Below are 20,045 nucleotides of genomic sequence, written 5' to 3' on the forward strand. Positions count from 1 at the left end.
GCAGAGCCTGGGTCAGAGGTCAAAGCACGGCGGGGGAGCAGCGGGAAAGCAGAGGCAGGGGGGACAAGATGGGGTCTCTGAAGGTGTAGGCTTGGGTGGCCGTCGGGACAAGCCAAGATGCAGAGACCTCGGCCTCAGCCTGCCCCCTCGGAGCCCGTGGGGCCGCCCGCCTCGGCCCTCCGCGCTCAGCCGGCACGCGGGTGGCAGCTCCCCGCGGGCTTGTTCCCTCCGCCCTCCGCCGCTGCTCCTCCGCGGTCTGTCCCCGGCCTTGTCGCCGAGCCCGCCCCCTGCGTGTGTCTGTCCGGCCCGGCTGCCCGGGTTTTGTGTCCTCTGTCCCCGCTCCGCATCGCGGCCCTTGCCGCCGTCCAGCCTCGTCCCCCCGCGTCCATCTCCTGCCTGCCTCGCACTCCTGCTCCGGCCCCCTCTGCCGCTCTGTCCCTGCCTGGTCCCCACGTCCACCCAGCCTTCCCCCGCAATCCTTCGTCCTCGTCTCCCTCGGTGTACCTGGTCTTTCCCGTCCCGGCTTCAGCACGGCGGCCTCCTCTTCTGGCCCTGCCTCCTCCGCGCCTCCTCCCGGCACCCACTTCCTCCCTGCCCCCGTCTGTCCCGTCTCCATCCCCCTCCAGATCAGTCTCCGGCCCCCAACGGACCGGACCTCGCCGGGGGCGGGCCGAGGGGCGCATAACTCGGTTACCCCGGAGAATCGAATTAACTTCTGCACAGCAGCGCCGCGGGGCCGCCCCTCTCGGCTCGGGCCGCAGGCGGGGAGGGCCAGCAAGGGGCCGGGACCTCCCGCGTGGCCCGAGGTGCGGACCGCGGAGGTCTGGGCCGCAGTCGGGCAGGACGGGGACTCGGGGGCTCGGGTCCCGGCGGCCCCGCCCGGCCCCGGGAGCCCGACGGCGCGACGGGGACCCTCGGGGCGGGGGTCGGGGTAGCCGGGGGCGGGGTCTGCGCCGCCCAGGCCCCGCCCCGCGGAGCTCGCCCCGCCCCGCCCCCTCCGCGGGGTCCTGCGCGTTAAAAGGCGCGCGGGCTCTCCGGGCTGCACTTGCTTTGCACCCGGGCACAGTGCAGCCGCGACGGGGCGGGCAGACTCGGGCGCTCAGAGCCGGCCTCGGGTCCTCGGCGCTTGGCGCCGGAACCTCCATCCCGACCTCCACCCGGCCGGGACCCCGACCCGGACCTGGTCCGGCCCCCGCCCCCCGATCCGATGGACTACTCCTACCTCAATTCGTACGACTCGTGCGTGGCGGCCATGGAGGCGTCCGCCTACGGCGACTTCGGCGCCTGCAGCCAGCCTGGCGGCTTCCAGTACAGCCCCTTGCGGCCTACCTTCCCCGCGGCGGGGCCGCCGTGCCCTGCGCTCGGCTCCTCCAACTGCGCGCTTGGCGCCCTGCGCGACCACCAGCCCGCGCCCTACTCGGCAGGTGAGCGCAGCCCCAGCCCAGTCCTCCCTCTCAATCCTGCAGATCCCCAGGTCCCTTCCCTACTCGTCAAGTGAATGCGACTTCCCCACAGCCACCCCATCCCTGTCCTGGCCAGACCCGCTGGCGCCCTGTGAGACCCCCAGCAATACCAGAGTCCTCTCGGCAGCGGGGATGAGCCCCACCCTCCTATACCTCCTGTCCCTCGTTCTCACTGCCAGTCTCCATCCTGCGCCCTTTGAGCCAAGGAAATAAATCGTGGGTTCAGCCCTGGCCCCTCACCAGGCCCTCCCTCCTCACCTGCAAAGACTAACCATGTCTCCATCGCCTGTATCCTTGGAAGAGGCTCCCAGCTCAGTCCATTCAGACCTTCATCCATCTCACCCCTGCCCCACGTGCTACACGACCCCAGAAAGGACTCCTGCAGCAGCTGTGCTTCCAGACTGGAACCTTCCTAGACCCTGGCACCATCAGGCCCCTCCTATCCTGTCTTGGACCCATCCTGCTTGAGTCCAAACCCTATAGCACCAGCAAAATCAGCTCCCATTGCCACAGAAAAGGGGACCGCTTTCACCCGCCCCTCCCGATTCTTCCAGATATAGAGTCCTATAGAACTCAGAAGGCAGCGCCTACATCTTAACTAAGAAGCCCTTTAGTCCAAGCCCTTGTGGGAACCTTCAATCTCACTGAGCCTCACAAACATCTCCATCTCTTCAGTTAGGGTCCCAAGCTGCCCCACCCAGTCTTCTTATCTCCTCCCCTCCTGGGAAGACCATGAAAGTCCCAAGTAGAAGACAAGTAGGGGTTGGGGGTAAGCGCCTGGATTTGGGGAATGAGAACCATGGGGGTGTAGCCACATGATGGTAAGGACTGGAAAGATGGGGACAGGAAATGAGGAGTTGGGGCTCTTCAGAGAGATGGGGCTCTGAGTCTGGAGCAGTTGGGGTAAGATATAGAAATAAGAAATAGAAAGACAGGATCCTGAAAGAAATGAAGACCCAGACCTGGGGGATGGAGATAAGAAACAGGTGATGCGGGACCTGAATTATGAGAGACAGGGACCAAAAAAGATTGGAAACAGATAATGAAAATGAAGATAGGGATGAAGACAAGGATCAGGGGATAGATGGATCTAGAGAGAAGGGACAAATATGGTGATGGGGACCCCTAGGAATATTTGTAAACCTAAATCAGAGACAGGGACACAGAGGTAGTGTCGAAACACCTCCTAAATTGGGTGTGGTGATGCACACCTGTAATCCCAGCACTGGGGAGGTTGAGGCAGGTGGATCGCTGCAAGTTCGAGACCAGCCTGAGCTACAAAGTGAGCTCAAGGCCAGCCTGAACTGCATAGTGAGACCTGATCTCAAAAAAAGACAACAAAAGAAAAAAAGAGGGGGGAAAAAAACCACCTATAGGGCTGTGGGGACTGGGGTGGAGTGGAGTACAGGAAAGGAAGGAGGGAGGGCTGAGACAAGAGCTAGGGGCTGTGGGACTCAAAGTAGATGCCTGGGAGGAAAAAAGGCAAAGACTGTGGAAGACAAGAACACTTTGCAGTGGGCACAAAGAGAACAGTGGTCCATATGGGGAAAGCCAAAGAGAAATAAAGAAAGATGAAGATGAGGAACAGGAGAGGACACCTGCAGGGGAATGGGGACCAGGAATGTGAGGTAGGACTGAGGAAATAAACCCCAGGAGCAGGACAGAGGAACACAGCTGGGAGCCAATGGCAGGGGTGAAGGAGTCCTGTCAGGAGAGTCTCAAGGCCCAGGACTGGCTAGTGGAGAGACTCCTACTGCAGATGAGACCTGGCAGCCATCCTGGACTGGTGAGGACAGAGCAGGACCTGAAGTCAGGCACGCAGAGGGCTGAGGGAGAGACACAGGACCGGCGGAGGAGACGGTGGGAGGGGGCAGGTGGGATAGAGGGGTCCGGGGAGTACAGGGAACTCAGTGCAAAGCCAGGGACGGGGTGAGGATTGAATGCTGGAGGATCGCACGCTGGTGTCCTGGTTTCACACCGCTCTTGAGCTCTAGAGCTCCCCTCGTCTTCTCTTTCACCGCTGTGGGCTCCGATGCTAGGCTAGAGGTCGTAAGGACCAAACCGAGGGGCCAGGCCAGGGACCGGGGAGGGGATGAGCGATCCCAGTAGGGTACGACTCAGTCGGCTGAGCTCAGATTCTCACGCCTGCTCTCGTTGCCCCTGCCCTCTGGCACACACCTGCAGTGCCCTACAAGTTTTTCCCGGAGCCATCAGGCCTACACGAGAAGCGCAAGCAGCGGCGCATCCGCACCACGTTCACGAGCGCACAGCTCAAAGAGCTAGAGCGCGTCTTTGCCGAGACCCATTACCCGGACATTTACACGCGGGAGGAGCTGGCACTCAAAATCGACCTCACTGAGGCTCGGGTACAGGTGGGTGTATGCACTCGTGGAAGGGGCTGCGGGAGGTGACAGTTGGAGGTCAAGGAAAACTGCAACCTGGTGGGGCCAGTGACCAGGACACGGTCCAGGCGTGGTTGGGTATGCAGGGGAGGCTGCGGGGCTAAGACCTGGACTCAGCAGACCCCAGATGTTTAGCTATACGTTCTCTCCCCTTCTCTCCAGGCCCCTTTTCATCCTAGAGCTGGAGGTTCGAAATTTTAGTTGAGAAGCCTGGATTAGGCAGCCAGGTGGGTAGAGAGGGCGCCCTGGGAGGAGAGGAGGCACGCAGCTAGCACTTCCAGATGTCCTCCCCAGCGCTACAGCTGTGAACCCCTGAGCCCCGTAGCCAGAGCTGGAGGCTGGTGCAAGATCAGGAGAGTCGGGCTAGGGTTTTCAAATCCTGTGTTCAGGATGTGACTGGTCACTTTTGACTGGAAAGCCTGGACACAAGCTTTCCCTAGTACCCCAATCCACTCGTTTCAGCATTCTGGTATGCTCCAGCTGGATCCCTCTAACTTCCTCAGAGAGAATTGGGGTGCAGGTCTTAGGGTAAGGAGAGTAAAGGTAGAGTCTCCTCCAGGAGACCCAGAATAGGCAGTGAGAGTTCATGGTTGAGGAGATTCTAAGGGCAAAAACCCAAGGGCCTGGAAAACGGGGCCACTGGAGGAGAGTGGAGAGGACAATGGGCTGCGAGTGATGAGGCGGTGGAGGCAACGCTCCAGGGCCTTGGACCTCTCCAACTGCTAATAATGCTGCTCAACCCTTTCCGGAACTAAGTGTCACCTGCGTCTCGCGGCCCCGGGCTGATCTTGGGCGCTCTCCGATCCTTGCCCGGAGTGACTGGCCCCTGTGCCCACAGGTCTGGTTCCAGAACCGCCGCGCCAAGTTCCGAAAACAAGAGCGCGCGGCCAGCGCCAAGGGCGCAGCGGGCACAACAGGCGCCAAAAAGGGCGAGGCGCGCTGCTCGTCTGAGGACGACGACTCCAAGGAGTCCACGTGCAGCCCCACGCCGGACAGCACCGCATCGCTGCCGCCGCCGCCGCCCGCACCCAGCCTGGCCAGCCCCCGCCTGAGCCCCAGCCCGTTGCCTGCCGCGCTGGGCTCCGGCCCCGGCCCCGGGCCAGGACCACAGTCGCTCAAGGGCGCGCTGTGGGCAGGCGTGGCAGGCGGTGGGGGCGGAGGACCCGGCTCCGGCACGGCCGAGCTACTTAAGGCCTGGCAGCCGGCGGAGCCCGGGCCCGGGCCGTTCTCCGGAGTTCTGTCCTCCTTTCACCGGAAGCCCGGCCCAGCCCTGAAGACCAATCTCTTCTAGCTGCAGGCCTCCGGAGGCCCTAAGCCTGCCCCAGAGACACCCCTGGTCCTCCAGGACCCAACACAGACCTCCCCATCCCGGCCGCCTGCCTCAAAGACCCTATGTGCCCCCACATCCCACAGTTTCGACCCCCTAGGTGTGCCCTCCCCAGCTTTGGAAACCAAGTCGGGCCACCCATCCTCCCACTCACACCCAGCAGAGAGGAGTCCTTTTCACCCGGCCCCGGGAGAGCCGGCATGCCTGCTAGCTTGGCTTTCTTCGGAACCGGGATCAAGTAACGCCTGTCCCTAACACACTATCTAACACACAGGTCGCTAAGGAGCGGCGCGGTGCAGTTCCAGGACTTTGCAGCTGGCTGGGTCACTCCTAACCTCGGTGACCGACTGTGATCGTCCGCTGCCCACCCCTAGCTCACCTGCACTGCCCCAATCCCCATGGCTGGTTTTCGCTGGGATCATCAGCAGCCTGAGTGACCCGAAGCCCAGCCTTTCCTCTTGGGTCCTCCCACCCCCTAGCAGAGGGTGGACTTGTTGGCGGCGGGGAGGTGCTGTAGAAACATGGGGTTTCCTTTTTCCTGATTTTTTTTTTTGAAAACTTGTAATTTATTGAGGTGATTTTGCTCAACCCAAATAAAACTTAATTTATTGAAGACATCAACGCCGACGACCCTTGAGTACCGACAGAGACGGGCTGCTTGCAAGAACCCTGTCTCTCGTAGCCCTTGCAATCAGCCAGGGACCCCCCACTCCCAGCGCAGGCCGAGTACAGGAAAGGAGACAGGGCGAACTAAGCAAACGTACTTTATGGCGAAGTCTGCCCTCCCTTCAACATTAAGGCATTCTCCCTCCCTAAACCCAAACGGAAAAAGCTTAAATAAACCCCAGCCCAGGCCTTGGGCTCTTCCTTCATTTCCGGACGGATATCCCGGGAGTAGGAGTTGGAGGAGGTCCTAAGAACTCTTCCCTGTGGTGCAGGCCCGGGTTGAGGGCAGCAGAAACTGCGGTGAAAAGGGGGAACGCAGAACATACCCATCTAACCCACATGTACCCCCAGGGCTGGGAAGAGGGGTCGACAAAAAGACCGCACCAGTAAGCAGTGATACTTTTAGTTCACTGCAGCAGGCTACTGGAGACCTCCGTCCCGGGTCTAAAAGATGGGGAGGGTGGGCAGGATGTCCTATCAGGGCATGCCAAATGACTGGGCCATGGGGAAGGTGGGGAACGCAGATCCCCAATAAATAGAGGTACTACTCTGCCCCTTAGAACTTTTTTCGACACCAGGGCTGTCTTGGGCCTCCCTAGATGGGGAGGGCGTGGAGTTCAAAGCTTGGTGGAGCTTCCACTGTCACTTGCTGAGGTGAAGGGTGTCCAGAAGGAGGCGCTTGTGAGCCGGATCCTGCACCCCAGCCTCCTCCAAGTCCTCCTCAGTGATGTCACTGTGGGAGAGTCAGGGAGAGGGCTCTAGCCGGTGCCAGGGCCCAGAGCTCCGCCCCTGGGGCCACCCACCCTCCATGGCCTCCAGCCCCCCCACCTGAGAAACTCCAGGTCATCCCAGCCATTGTGCACCAGGCCCTCCTCATAGCGCTCCAAGCCGATGGCCCGCAGCCAGGCACCCATGCCCGCCTCACCCAGGCCGCCACCAGCCCGCCCGCCCTGCGGGCACGGAGCCTGGGGAAATAGGGCACGTTAGGTATTAGGAAGAGCAGACAGCCATTCTACTCATGCTGAGGGAAAAGGATGAAGGCCTGCTGTGTCCCTCCCAGCCCCACACTCGCTGGATCAGCTCAGGATGCTCTAGGTAGGCTGAAGGGATACCAGTCATAAGGAAGCATGCTCAGAAGCACACACCTCCTCTGCCAAGTCCTCCTGGATGCTCTCTCGGATCCGAGGTGGAGGAAAGCTGAGGGGTCGGCCATAGTCTGAGGCCAGCCCACGGGGTGGCTGCAACTCCAGGGGGCCTGGCAGGAGCACTGAGCAACCAGGTCCAGGCCCAGCAGGAGCATAATCCACCTCACTTAGTGTCTTGGCCATCTGCAGTACTGAGCAAGACCGGTCATCCCCACTTGCTACCTCCCCCAGGAAAGTGCTGGCAGGTGAAGGACCTGGAGGTAGTGGAGGCCTCGGATGGGCCTTAGGAGGTGGTAGGCCACGGGCCTCACCCCCACAACGGCCCCTGACTACTGGTACCGACAAGGGATCCAGACTGGGGGGCAGGAAGATAGCGGAGTCCGGCAGTGGTGGGGGAGGAAAATCTGGAGGAGGCAGCGTGCCCCCAGAGTCCTCATCTGATGAGCTTCCCTCTCCCACACGAGGGGGCCGGTGACGTCCAAGCTGTGGCGCAGGCACTGTGATAGCCACTTTGCTCTTTGTGGTAGGTGGGACAGGCGCCCTAGCAGGTGGTGGTGGCTCCAGAGGCAGCAGCTGGTGTGGCACTCCTTCAAGGACGTAGTAGGCAGGATTATTGAAACTGTTCTTGGGTGGTGGGGGTGCCACCCCTTCTGGCTCAGGAGCCCCCTCTGGCTTCAACCTAGATTTGGGAGGAGGATAACTAAGTTAGGACCCTACACTGAAGGTGAACACCACAGGTGCTGGGAAACTGGGTGACAAGACAGGGTCCCTGAGCTTAAACTTGCAGATGATCTTGAATGTAATACTTGTCCTCTCTTATTCTTGATTTCACTCTCTAAAGGGAGAGGGAGATTAGTGCAGGGGTACAAGCCTGTAATCCCAGCACTCAGGTGGCAGAGGCAGGAAGATCATCTCGAATTTGAGGTCAGCCTAGGTCTATAGTGAGCTCAAGGCCAGCCTGAACTATATAGTGAAACCTTGTCTCAAAAAGACAGATAAAATATAAAACAAAATAAAGCAGAGGGTGTTGAAGGCATGACCTTAACCCCTTTTCCTCACTAGATTGAATTGTCAGATCTTTTACAACTTTGCATAAACCCAGGCTTAAATGGGTAAAAACAGAGGTGCCAGAGGCAGAGCAATAAAGGTCTCTGGCAAGACTGACAAGTGAGATTTGGAAAGCTTTCCAAAACATCTGTCAGTCTACTGCAGAATCTTAGTAATTTGGTATGTTTTTATTCAAGCCCAAAGGTGAAACCAAGGTGTTATGTTTTATGTCTAGATGTCCCCTCACTTTTAGATGAGGTTTTTTTGGAGCGGAATCTAGAGTCTGTGACTGATGCATGGTTCAATGATGAGATTAAGAGTTGGGATTTTAAAAAGTTGGGATTAAAGGTGTGTGAATGTTAGATCAGTCCACTGATTGGACTGGCAGTGCTCTAATCTGGGAGGACTGGATGCAACAGAAGAGACAAAAAGAGGCTTCTCTCTGCTCCTTTCTTGTTGCTTTGCTGTCTTCCCCTACCATGAATAGTTGTCCCATTGGAGTCAACTGAAGGTCATGAACTGAAACCTCTACAAACTGCAAATCAAACACATCTTTCCTCCTTTAACTTTGAGCATCACGTATTTTGTCTCAGCAATGAAAGAAAAGTAACTAAGATACAAGGTGTCTGATAATAGCTAAAGATGAGTGAAAAAATTCTAATCTGTACTAGGGGCTTTTATTTAAATTTAAGCAAAACCTAGATAATATCAGAAAGCAAGCCTGCCTTTCCAAGGTATGATACACACAACACTAGTTGCTCAGGACATTAATAGTTACTGTGTGGGAAAGAAGTTTCCTGGCTCGTTAAGTTTGGGAAACTATATTAAACAGAGTTAAACAGGCTTCCTTCCTGTCCACATGCTTGGAGCTTTCGCTAATACTAATATGCACGGGAATATCTAAGAAAAGAACCCAGCAAGAAGCATTTCCCAAATCCATTTGACCATCAACCCATTTCCAGTGGAGGCTGCTATGGGACGGAGCCCCCATGAGACACAACCCAGGAAATCCTATGCTGAGCCAGAACAGAAGGCTCATACTAGGTTTGCTGCATGGAGGGAGCCGTTGTTCTAAAAACAACTTCTACATCCACTTTTTAAGGCAGAATCAAGAGGAAAGGCTGAACATGCTCCCTTTGACTCAGAGAGCCACACTTAGAGGAGGTCTGGCTGCCCACAGTGGCCTCACAGAGCCACAGCACCTTCAGCCACAGGGTGGCAGAGCATCCAAACAGACAACCTCCAGCTGGCCTGGACAGTAGAGGCAGGCTCCTCTCTCACCTTGGGGTCAAGGGCTCCTCCCGGGGAGCCGCTCGGGGTGGGGCTGGGGGCCTCCCAGTTGGTGGTGGTTTCTCTGGCTCTTCAAATAACTTGGAAAGTGGACAGGAGGCCTCTGCAGTTGCCGGCTTGCGGCTGCCTGACCTGCCAGGGGTAAACAGGAGAGGTGAAGTGGAACTGGCCAGAGGCCCCCACCCACCCTTCCATGTGACGCCCAGTATAGCTCCAGCTCACCTGGGCTCGTGGCTGCCTCGGGACACAGAGGGGACTTTGCTCTTTGTTCCTGCCTCATCCTTATCAATGCTGATCCACTCTGGGAGGAAGGGGAAAAGGAAAGGGAGACTCAGGGGACCTGGGATCCCAGATCCCAGAGAGACTCACAGAGCCTGCCAGCCCCTTCCCAGCTATTCTTCAGGGCAGACTCGCTCCCAGCCATTGCTATAAAACCTCTAAGTATCCTGGGATTCCAACATGCTGTCAGCCCTGAGCCCTGCCCTCCCACATCTCACCACACCACCCCCTCTCATGCTCTACAACCCCCTACCATTGAGCCTACCATAGAGCCGCTCACGAGTACCCACACGTTCTGTGGGCACCCGCACCTTCATGGAACCACGGATGTTGCCCGTCTCCTCGCCACGGTGGGATAGGAAGGTCAGGAACTGTTGAGCTGTGCTGCCAATCATGGATTTAAGTGCAACCACACACTCTCCTGGGGAGGAGATGGAACAGACCAGAAAACTGCCATATTTTCCTAGAGCCCTCCCTGCCTGGTTTCTTGTACCACTCAGCACCCCTGGGCCCTCACCATAGGATTCATAGCCATCCATGGACTTGACTGTGAGCAGGAGGTGCTGGTCCTGCAGATACTCAATGTCAGCCAGAATTGGCTTGAGCTGTGGAGCAGAGGCCCAGTGAGGAATGAAGCCCCAATCACCCAATTGTCCTTCTTTTTTTTTTTGGTCTTTTTCGTTTTTATCGGTACCAGGGATCGAACTCACGACTGCCTGCTTGCAAGGCAGGCGCTTATGCCGCTGAGCTAAATCCCCAGCTCCCAATTGTCCTTCTGAATACTGCCCCTGACACTATGAGCTCCCTGCCCTTAGACTCCTCATTGCTCACTTATACTCAACTCTAAAGTAAAGTTTCCAGATCCTTAACATAGAAAACACATCCCTGTGTGGGCCTTTCATACTTAACATCGCTGTAATCAATTAATTTTCTGCCTCCTCAATGACCAATACAGGTCCTGACATTCCTGCTCAAGAAGTATTTACTAACAAATCAATAAACAAACTTCAACTTGGTTCTGCACCACTTAAATAATGCAAATACCCTGATGCCAGACACACACACACAGACCCTACCAGCTCTGCAGTCTCCCCCTCCCCCTGGCCACACTTCCCAGGGCGCGTTAAGTGTGGCCCCTGCCTGCAACCTCACCGTGGGCAACTGGCGCGAGGACCACTGCACTTTGAGGAAGTTGATGTTGTCACTGCTCTGGGCATCATTCTCGAAGCTCTTCTTATACTCTGGAGTGGGGGTGGGGAAAACCCAACTGAGAACCATTTCCTAGCTTTCTTTCCTCCCTCACTGGGGGCTGACTACTTTGGGCTGCCTCTGGCCTTCTGCCCTCCTTGTCCCACCCTCAGCCCAGCAACCACCTCTGACCCTCCAGGCAAGTGGAATAAAACTCGATGAAGAACTTAGTGCGGCTGGCTGTCTTCACAATGGCTTCAATGCTCTCAAACTCAATGTAGGCCTGGTCTGAAGTCTTTGAGAGCCCTGAAGGAAGAATTGCAGAATAAAGTACTGAGAGGGCTTAAGAGGAACCCAGAAGAAATGGGACAGAAAGTCTGGCCCCTGGAACAAGAAATCAGAGGGCTGGCAGAGCAGAAGGGAGAGTCAAGAGGAGCCTCCTAACACTAAGCCATCGGCATCCAAAAGTGCAGACCCTGGAAAAGGCAGGGATGAAAGACCCGAGTGAGAGAGGGCTGGGGGCCAGAATGCCCGCCAACAGTAAGCCATGGCTCCAGACACACTCAAGGGCACACATGTGGATCCAGCCAGATACAGACACTGATACACACATTCACATACACAGAGAGACACATATAGCCTCACACCTCTCATGACAATTCAGACACCCTCGCACATCACATATTCTGAAATACTCACGTGTTTGTATATAGACACAAACACACATATGAACTATGGAGAGCCAAACCTATGCATATCCCTAGACCACTACTGGTGCCCACCCAAATATTTGCCAACATCTAAACCACATTCTAAGTAGTTACCTTTCTTGGAGATAAACTGAGAGGTAACTCCAACCTCAAATGTTCCAAACACAGGGGAATGGTCGCTGGTGACGATGTCATCAGTACAACCTGGGCAAGGAGCCAGGATTAAATGTTCAGGGGAAATTTCCTGACTTTCTGCTCCCACCTCCCAAAACCAGGGTCAGAACAGTGACCACCCATGATTTCCCATCGCCCTGTTTGGGAGGCTCTGACCATAGGAGTTGCAGATGATGTGGGTTTCAGGGTAGGATTTCCACAGAATCCTGTCACACCACGAAGGCACGTTGGTCCGGACCTGAAGCAGGGAGAAGCCAGCATAGCTGCAGTGAGAGCTATGAGTGCTCAGTGTGAGCCTCACCCAGAGCTAATAAGGCCTCACACTTTCATACCGGACCCTAGTACCCACATCCCTCCTTGAATCCCCACAACACTCAGAAGGCTTCAGGAAGGTCACATTGGACAGAGTGGTAACCCTTGATCCTTCCCACATACTCCTGATCCATGGCAGGGCTGAATATCACCCAAGCTCACTCCATTTTTTTGTTAGCTCACCCCAGTTGGCTTCTGTTTGTGCCAGGCATATGTGTCCCGGGAACCCCGCTCATAGCGGTAGGTAGGTGGGAAGGAGATTTCCTCTTCACCTAAGTAGAGCAGAGAACAGGTTGGGTTCAGGGTCACAAAGATGCACGAATACTTCAAGCCTCCAGGGCTCTCAGGAACCACATGCTCCTACTCACTGAATCTGAGGAAGACCTTGTGCTTTTCCCGCTCCAAGTTGAGCTGGTCCACCCTGAGCAGGGGTTCAAACTCTTTCCTGTTGATGTAGTTCAGGATCTCCTGCGGTAGGGGATGCAGGTGCTGGAGGCTTTTCTCCTGAACAGAGCTGGGGTAACAGCCCTTTCAGCCCTTAGCCTTTCTACAGCTACCCACAGGGCTCTACACACACCTGGATATCCATGTCTAGACGGTAGTTGAGGTCCCCAAACCAGAAGAGGTGAGTAAAACGCAGAGAGATGTCAAAGGCACTGAGCTGCCTGTCACCCAGGGAGAGCAGCCGCAGGATGTCCAGGTAGTTCTGATTCCGCCTGCAGTGGGAGTGGGAGGCAGGTCTCCAGGGTCAGGGGTGAGGAACAGGCATAAAGGTAAGAAGCGTTGAGGGTCAGGGACAGAGTAGTGAACAGGGTCCCTGGGGCAAAGGAAAGAGTCAGGGACGAGGTCAGGGTTAGGAGCAGACAGACGGGTCTTGGGTTGGCATGAAGCAGGGAAAGGGCTCTTTGGAGACAGGGACATAAGAGGTTAATGACTGAAATATGGGCACAGAGAGAGGAGAGATCAAAGATCGAATGAGCAGAAGGGACAAGGAGACCACTGGGAAAGTGGTCCTCACCGGGCGGTTTTCTCATTTCCTGAGGTGAGATGGCAATTCACAAAGCCAAATGAGGTGCCATTGAACATGAACGAGACACCCACAGCTCCCTTGTTCCCTGTCAGGATAAGCGAAAGAGGAAAGTCTGCGTCACCACAGAGGGTTCCCAATTCACCCCTCTACCCCACAAAGCAGCAGTAAGTGCATACTTCCTGTTTGGTGCTACAAGGCAAGCAGGCCTCTGCACGCACACACACACACCTGCCTGGGCATCCAGGGCACAGGCAGTCTGTCTGGATGTGAACAGAGCCCCTGGAGATCAGAGGGGAATCCCAATGGTACAGATTCTGAGTACTCTATTCCTGCAGGAGCCTGGGACTACACATTAAAGAGATCTCAGCTTCTCTACTTACTTGCTATGTGGACTCTGGTCACTCAACCACTCTGGGTTTGAGTTTTATTATCTATGACATAAGGATAATCATTCTGGCTGGTAGGACTGTAAGAAATTTAGAACATGAATATACTTTTTTGTTTGTTCTTTTTTTTGGGGTATCAGTGATCGAACTCACGACCATGTGCTTACAAGGCAGGCGCTAGCTAAATCCCCAGACCTTGAACATGAACATGCTTTATAAATTTCAAAGTTCCTATACCTGGGAAAACTGAGACCACCAGAAGAGACCCTGGGTTGAAGGAGGCAGAAGGCACGGGCAGAGGGATCCCATCTCCCTCTGAAGCCCACCTGCCCTACTCACCCAGGGTGTTGGCGATGCCAGTCTTCACGCTGGACGTACTGACATGGCTGATACGGTTCTCATGCTCGGGCTTGACCAACACAGCTACTTTGATGTTCCATAGTGACTGCATGGCAATCTAGGTAGAGGAGGTGGGGTCACCCTTGCCCTGGGCTGGGGTTCCTATCCACATCCCCCAGCCCTTCATCTAGATTGTTTTATCAATACAGAGTAGAAAGTCTTGTCCTGACAGACCAAAGAGAAACAGGCCCTTCTAGGGCATGAAGGATTCAGGTCTGAGCTCCCAAAAGATGTGCCCAGGGACTAGGGCACTCCCCAGGGTCATCCGTAAAGTATGAAGTGATCAAATGAGGAGGTGATTCCCCTCTCACCGGGCGGTAATCCAAATCCGTAAGCTCTTTGAGGCCCCCTCGAAGTAGGTCCAGCCACTCTCGGTCACCTACAGAGTTTTCCTGGGTCCCAAAAACATAGATGTCGTGGGGTATAGTCACTGTGACTTCATCCAGGGTCTTCCCCAGACCCTTTGATGTGAACCAAGATGTGGAGTTTTTTGGAGGTGGCACACTTCCTAGAAGTAGAGGAAATGGAGAAGTCAGGCCCCTGCCCCGGGACCATCCCCCATCCCACCACAGCACCAGCCTATGCCTGACCCATATTCCAGGTGCCAATGAAGACAGAGATCATGTCGGGCTCATCCTGCTTGGAGTGCTTGTTCTTCATGAGCTGCAGCAGCTGGCAGAAGGCCTCCCGCTTCTGAGAGGAAAGCAGCCAATCAGGGGGGGCAGGTAGGCAGCCAGGAACACCACCCCTAACTTCCAGATACCTGCTAGATGGCAGTACCATGAGGGAAGGGTCACGCCTATCTGGCTCCCCTCCTCACATCCATGGCTCAAGCATGTAACAGGTGGGCAGTGAATGAGTACTTGAATCTGCCCTCAGGCCACCCACTCTCAGTACCCTCTCTACCCTGTCAAGCTCTCCCCTGGCAGAAGGCATAATGTGCCCACACCACAGATTCTTTCTCCTCTTACCCAGTGGGAAATCTCCAGTAGGAACCCACCAATCCCCAGTCAGGCCCAGCCTGATGCTCACCCGGGCACTGACAAAGATAAAGTCTTTGCGTTGCGTCCGATCCTTCTCCTTTTCAAACACGACACCCAACTTGTTCTGCACACGCTGGGACTTAATGAGCTGCCGGACTAGAGGATAAAGGACAGGTAACACAAGTCTGTGCCCTCAGGCCTAACCTGCCCCTCTCCCAGTCTGGCCCTGGCTTACTGCGGTCATGCGTGAAGGTTGTCCAGTCCTCCTGAGAGTCCCGCTGTCTCCGCAGCAGTACCAGCCGCCCACCCTCCACGTCCACGCTCAGCGTGAACTTCTGAGACTTCCCGATCTTTGTTAGGTCACCCAGGGTCACATCCAGCTTCACCTGCACAACAGAAGGTGGGGAGGCTGCTGACAAGACCATGGGGCAGGCAGCACCTCCTTCACTTCAACCACCCTTTGCTCAGTCAGGCCCCTTGGGCCATGTACCTCAAAAGCCTGCACAGGGATGGTCTTGGCCTTCCGTGTAGAAGGCTGCAGTGGAGCCGGGGGTGCTGTGGAGCTCATGTCCTGTAGTGCCTTCAGGGCCTGGCCAAGGGCAGGATGAGGTCAGGGGACATGCTGACGAGAGGGGACAGCTGATGCTGGGGTCAGTGCTAAGCCAGAGGTGCAGGGCTGAGATCAGCACTAGGCCAAAGGGAGTGGTCAGTGACTGGAGGGTCAGAGGCTGCACAGCTCACAGTCTACCTTCTTCTGGATCCCTGAAAGGAAGTCCTTCAGCACTGACAGCTTCAGCACCAGGCTCTCTAGTTCCTGCTCCCCCGTCTGTGGTGGGCTCTGAAGGGAGGGAATGAGACACATGAGGCCCCTAGGCAGATGTCCCCAGCCAGGTCCAGAACACAAGCCCATGTCCCAAAGGCCTAAGTCCCACCTGCTGCTGCAAAAGACGGGTCACCATGGGCGAACTCTGCTGGTCAAACACCTTGGACAGGATCTCTAGGCCCGACAGTACCTTGTCCACCTCACTAGGGGAGATATCAGGTCAGAACTGCCCACCCCAGCATCAGTCCAGGGAAGGGGACTGAGTAGGGCATTTCCAGCTTTAGCATAAGGACGTTGGTACACAGGAAAGGAAGTCAGGAAACAGTGGCTAGGTCACTGTTCAGAGTCAGAGGCCAGAGTGATCTGGGGTCATGTCAGTTACCTGTGCAGCCTCCTGCATGTGGTGACGAGGGTTCGGGTGAGGTGGGGTAGGTTGCTGGCTCCGCCCCGCACAGCCTCCAGGTCCAGCCCATAGCTGCCCTTCAGATATTCATGTGATACAGTGCTCAACCCATTGGGAGCGCTTTGGGGAGAGGTTAAGAATTACTGGAGGTCCTACTGACCGTCCCAGCATGCCAACCCGTTCCTGGTGTAGGGGAGTGTCTCCCAGCCACTGACAGGGAAACAGTTTCAGAAGGGAAAAGAGCTCGCTACTCAGCAGAGGTGGGTTAGGTGGTCTCACCTGTCAGCAGCTGGAGTTGTGGGAGTCTCAGGGGGCTGCAGGGGGCTGCTGGGCCCCATGGGGGCTGAAATGCTAGTGGAGCCGGAGCGTGGGGGTAGTGGGGGCTTCTCATCCTCCCCATCTGTGGATAAGGGTTAATGGAGCAGCAGTTTGGGCCTCTGCCCCTCAGTGCCATGAGGCAGGGAAAAACACTACGGCTATCAGACTTCCATGGAGAAGGGAGTAAAGGGCAGGGGAAACATGACTAAGGAAAAAAGGGGCTTAGGATGCTAAGTAGCAGGCAGAGTCAGGGGAGGGGCACGGAAGGGATCTCTGCACACTGTGCAATGGACAGCACCTGAGACATCCCGGTCATCAGGCGGGTCTGGCTCTCTCTCGCCCTCTACAGGCAGTAGCAGGGCACACACTAGGCCCTGGTTGGGCTGGGCATACAGGCCAATGAGCTCACCCAGCGTCTGGAAGCGGCGCACTGGCACACCCTGTGAGGTCTGAAGGCCAAGAAACGGGGAGAAAGGGTCAGCTAACAGGTTCCCAAGTCACTGGCTCAATCGAGGTCAGTGTTCAGGGGTTCAAACTCCTACCTGCACAGCCAGGAAGTCTTCTCCATCTGGCAAAATACGGTATGTGTGCACATGCTTCTGATACCTGATGACGAGACAGGGGTCAGAACCCATCGTCCTCAAGCTAGTCTGATCTCCCAATTACAACCTATTCCTGCTACCAGGTTCAGCTCTCCAGCCCACTCAGCTTGGATTCCCTAAAACCACTTTGCCCAAGCTGCACTGGATTGATAGGGCCAGTAACTTCTATCCTCTTAGAGCTGCCAACAAGAGCAGGAATAACCAACACCCCTGCCCCAGACCTACATAAACCTCACACCCACTGCAGGGCTACAGGGCCAGGGAAGCAACAGGCAATTCTTTTGTGGCCTCCACAGCTGTCCAAACAGCCCCTCTGGGCTGTGGTACCAGTCTGGGCCCCCCGCCAGAATAAGAGTCCCCAGAAGACTGGTTAGCCTGTTTGCGTGTATGGCACTGTGCTAACACACATGAGCCTGTCTGTATTTGTGTTAGTGTCTGGCTCTGCTGGTTGGTGTTGGCAATCTGTTGGTCTGAGGCAATCTTGCTGGTGAGTGTGGGGTATCACTCTACCACCTACCCCTAATCCCAGACACCAGGAAATTGGCATGACCCAAGGCCTCTTATGGGAGACCCCGCTTCTAGGAACCCCAAGCTGAGGAGGGGCAACAAGGGTGCTGACAGATGGCAGCAGCAGCTGAACAGGTGACAGCTGAGCTAGACATACTCCGTGGGGGGATGGAAGGCTCTCTCTGCCTCCATATCTCAAAAGGCCCCAGAGCCTGTCTATGTGCTGAGCAGGAAGTGGTTGCTGGCCCCAGGGGGGCGAAACATCACAAGGCCATCCTCCTCTCTCATGTTAGCTATCAGGTGTGCTCTTGGCTGTTTGTGCTGGGTGTGTTATAGACTGGGGTCAATGTTTGTAATAATAGTATCCGGGGCCAGGGATCTAACTCAGTGGTATAAGTGCCTGCCTGGTGAGTGTGACATTGTGAGTTTGATACTGTACCAATAATAATAATAATAGTAAGAGCATCCATTAACTGAACCCCTGTTCTATGACAGGCTGGGTACTCAGTGTCCTACAGATCTCATTAATTCTCATATTCTGAAGCATGTATTATCACGCCCCATAGTCTAAGTGGAGAAACAAAGGCCCAAGAAAGAAAAGTGATTTGTTCAAGGTCACAGAGCAAGCAAAAGGCAGAGCTGAGATTTAAAACCAGGGCAGATGGCAGTGCCCATACCCTCTTGTCAGACTCCCTATGTCCTTCAGGGTAGAGGTGTGTCTTGAATGTTACTCGGGTACATGCAGTGTGTATATAGGTAAGCAAGTATGTATTTATTTGGGAAATATTAGACTCTGCCCACTTTTTATCCATACCTCAGGTTCCTGAGATACAGGGAGCAGGCACAGTCAGCTGGCAAAAACCAAACACCCACCTGCCCTCTCCCCAACCACCCCAACAGACCTCTCAAGTCATCCATGTCTTCCCCTGGCAATGAAACCAGGATTCTCCCCTTAATGGGACAATAATGTTCTTCACCCAGACACAGGCCCCAGTTGTCCCCACCACCATTCAACAGCTGACCTAGCACCTGCCTCTATGCCCTACTAATCAGGGGATATGTCTCAGAGGGGGCTGGGAGGTAGGCCTCCTAGGACAGTCACAGGCCCACAATGACTTCCAGTCTCCCTGCACTGAGCTCATACTTAGAGCAGAAGCTGAGGCTTGCAGGAGAAACCATTCTTCCCTAGATCATAGGCCGAGGCCAGACCTCCTCAGCCTCTGCCTCTGCCACTACTGACATTTTGGATATCAAAATCCTTGGGGGACTCTCTTGGGCACTGTTGGCACTTGGGCACTCTGGCTTCTGTACACAGCACCATCTCATTTGTGATATACCCGGTGAGGATGTCAGGAAAACATAGAAAGTTACAAGGAACAGGAATTTGAGAAAGGTGTCTGCAGGAATAAAGAAGAACATAACTAGATCTGAACAAAGCAGCTCTGGAAGCTTTCCATGTATTCCTCCCCACCCAATCCGAGGCCCAAAAAAGCCCACTCAGTGTCAGATTGTAAGACAGCCTATACAGGTCAGGGAGAACGCTGCAAAACTGAAAGTACAAACTCACCCGGCACCACTAGCACACCGCTGACAGGTTATAGCCACAAGACCAGGCCCACTCATAACTGCCAAGTCTAGCTCCACACTCAGCACTCATAGCTCTGGGTTAGAGCTGCCAAATCACTGGCGGTCAAGTCCAGACCCATGGCACACTCAACTCATTGATTCATAAAATAATGACATGGCTCCCTACAGCCTGTACCCCTAGCCTTCTCAGCAGCAACACTCACCCCTAACCTGGCACACAGCCAGACAGACTCCAAGCGGTTCCTCCTGGGAGCACAGAAGAGACCTTTAGAGAAGCTACCAGGCATCCTCATACGCTCTGCCCTAATCGGCCCCACTGCCCTCTGCTACCTCCCTATGGGAACAGAACTGCACTCACTGTGGAATGCACATCCTGGGTTCTACCTGAGGGTCGCTGGCTCCCTAGGGACCTGCATTTTTCCCCATCACAAACACCAATGGCCATGCTCTGTCCTCAAGACCCTAGAAAGTAGTTCCCAGACACAATAGGAAGGAAGTACCCCCCATATACTTCCTCAGTCCTGGGATAAAGCCCAGCCCCCACACTGGGGTTGGAGGCAGGGCTGGCGTCCCACTGCCCAACCACTCGACCCTGTCCCCCAACTCCTGACACACTGGGCGATGCCCCCGCCCCCCTGCCCCACTCACAGCACGCAGAGCGCGAAGGCCCCCGCCACACTCTCGCTGTCTCGGACCAGGAAGCTGCCATCGCGGCCCGCCCGGGCCAACAGTTCCTCGGCGGCAGCGCGGCTCAGGTCGCGGTGGTACCAGGATGGGGCCTGGCTGCCCAGCGCGCCTCCGGGTCCTGTACCCCCCGGGCCCGGCGCCCCGCACGCCGAGGCCATGACCCGCGCAGGGCTCAGTGCCGCCTGCTTCTGTCGGCCCGCGCCATCCGTCCCGGGAAGCGCCGGGCCGAGGCTGGAGCCGCGCGCGGCTCCCGGGCCTGGGGCTCCGCAGAACCCGGCCGAGCCGCGACTCGGGGCTCCGCGCTCCGGCGCGCAGGC

The 20,045-nt window shown here is 56.0% G+C and overlaps 2 protein-coding genes across 4 annotated transcripts; one reads left to right on the top strand and one right to left on the bottom strand.

Annotated features, from left to right (window-relative positions):
• The first annotated feature begins 1,037 nt into the window (after positions 1-1,037).
• Phox2a (paired like homeobox 2A) lies at positions 1,038-5,797 on the top strand. The gene is made up of 3 exons (XM_003463464.4): positions 1,038-1,424; positions 3,648-3,835; positions 4,704-5,797. Exons 1-3 carry the CDS (start codon positions 1,208-1,210, stop codon positions 5,154-5,156), a joined length of 858 nt encoding a protein of 285 aa, XP_003463512.1. The 5' UTR covers positions 1,038-1,207; the 3' UTR covers positions 5,157-5,797.
• A 143-nt stretch (positions 5,798-5,940) lies between these two features.
• Positions 5,941-19,886, bottom strand: Inppl1 (inositol polyphosphate phosphatase like 1). 3 transcript variants are annotated; one of them, XM_063256560.1, is made up of 28 exons: positions 19,690-19,886; positions 16,888-16,951; positions 16,755-16,794; positions 16,307-16,427; positions 16,007-16,147; positions 15,734-15,827; positions 15,550-15,639; positions 15,292-15,390; positions 15,037-15,187; positions 14,851-14,957; positions 14,409-14,511; positions 14,130-14,326; positions 13,759-13,876; positions 13,022-13,118; positions 12,581-12,719; positions 12,372-12,471; positions 12,187-12,275; positions 11,848-11,929; positions 11,632-11,721; positions 11,000-11,113; positions 10,772-10,860; positions 10,137-10,224; positions 9,885-10,040; positions 9,563-9,641; positions 9,332-9,472; positions 7,004-7,682; positions 6,687-6,823; positions 5,941-6,591 (listed from the first exon to the last, which is right to left on the bottom strand). In XM_063256560.1, exons 1-28 carry the CDS (start codon positions 19,884-19,886, stop codon positions 6,501-6,503), a joined length of 3,693 nt encoding a protein of 1,230 aa, XP_063112630.1. In that variant the 3' UTR covers positions 5,941-6,500. The 3 variants fall into 3 exon arrangements, with proteins under 3 accessions (XP_063112630.1, XP_003463419.2, XP_013000802.2); XM_003463371.5 differs by having other exon boundaries at positions 16,644-16,794; XM_013145348.3 differs by lacking the exon at positions 6,687-6,823 and having other exon boundaries at positions 16,644-16,794.
• Positions 19,887-20,045: the final 159 nt, after the last annotated feature.

This window comes from Cavia porcellus, unplaced genomic scaffold, assembly GCF_034190915.1.
Source record: "Cavia porcellus strain 051 isolate PalLab524CR breed Dunkin Hartley unplaced genomic scaffold, mCavPor4.1 scaffold_9, whole genome shotgun sequence".
Lineage (NCBI taxonomy): Eukaryota > Metazoa > Chordata > Mammalia > Rodentia > Caviidae > Cavia > Cavia porcellus.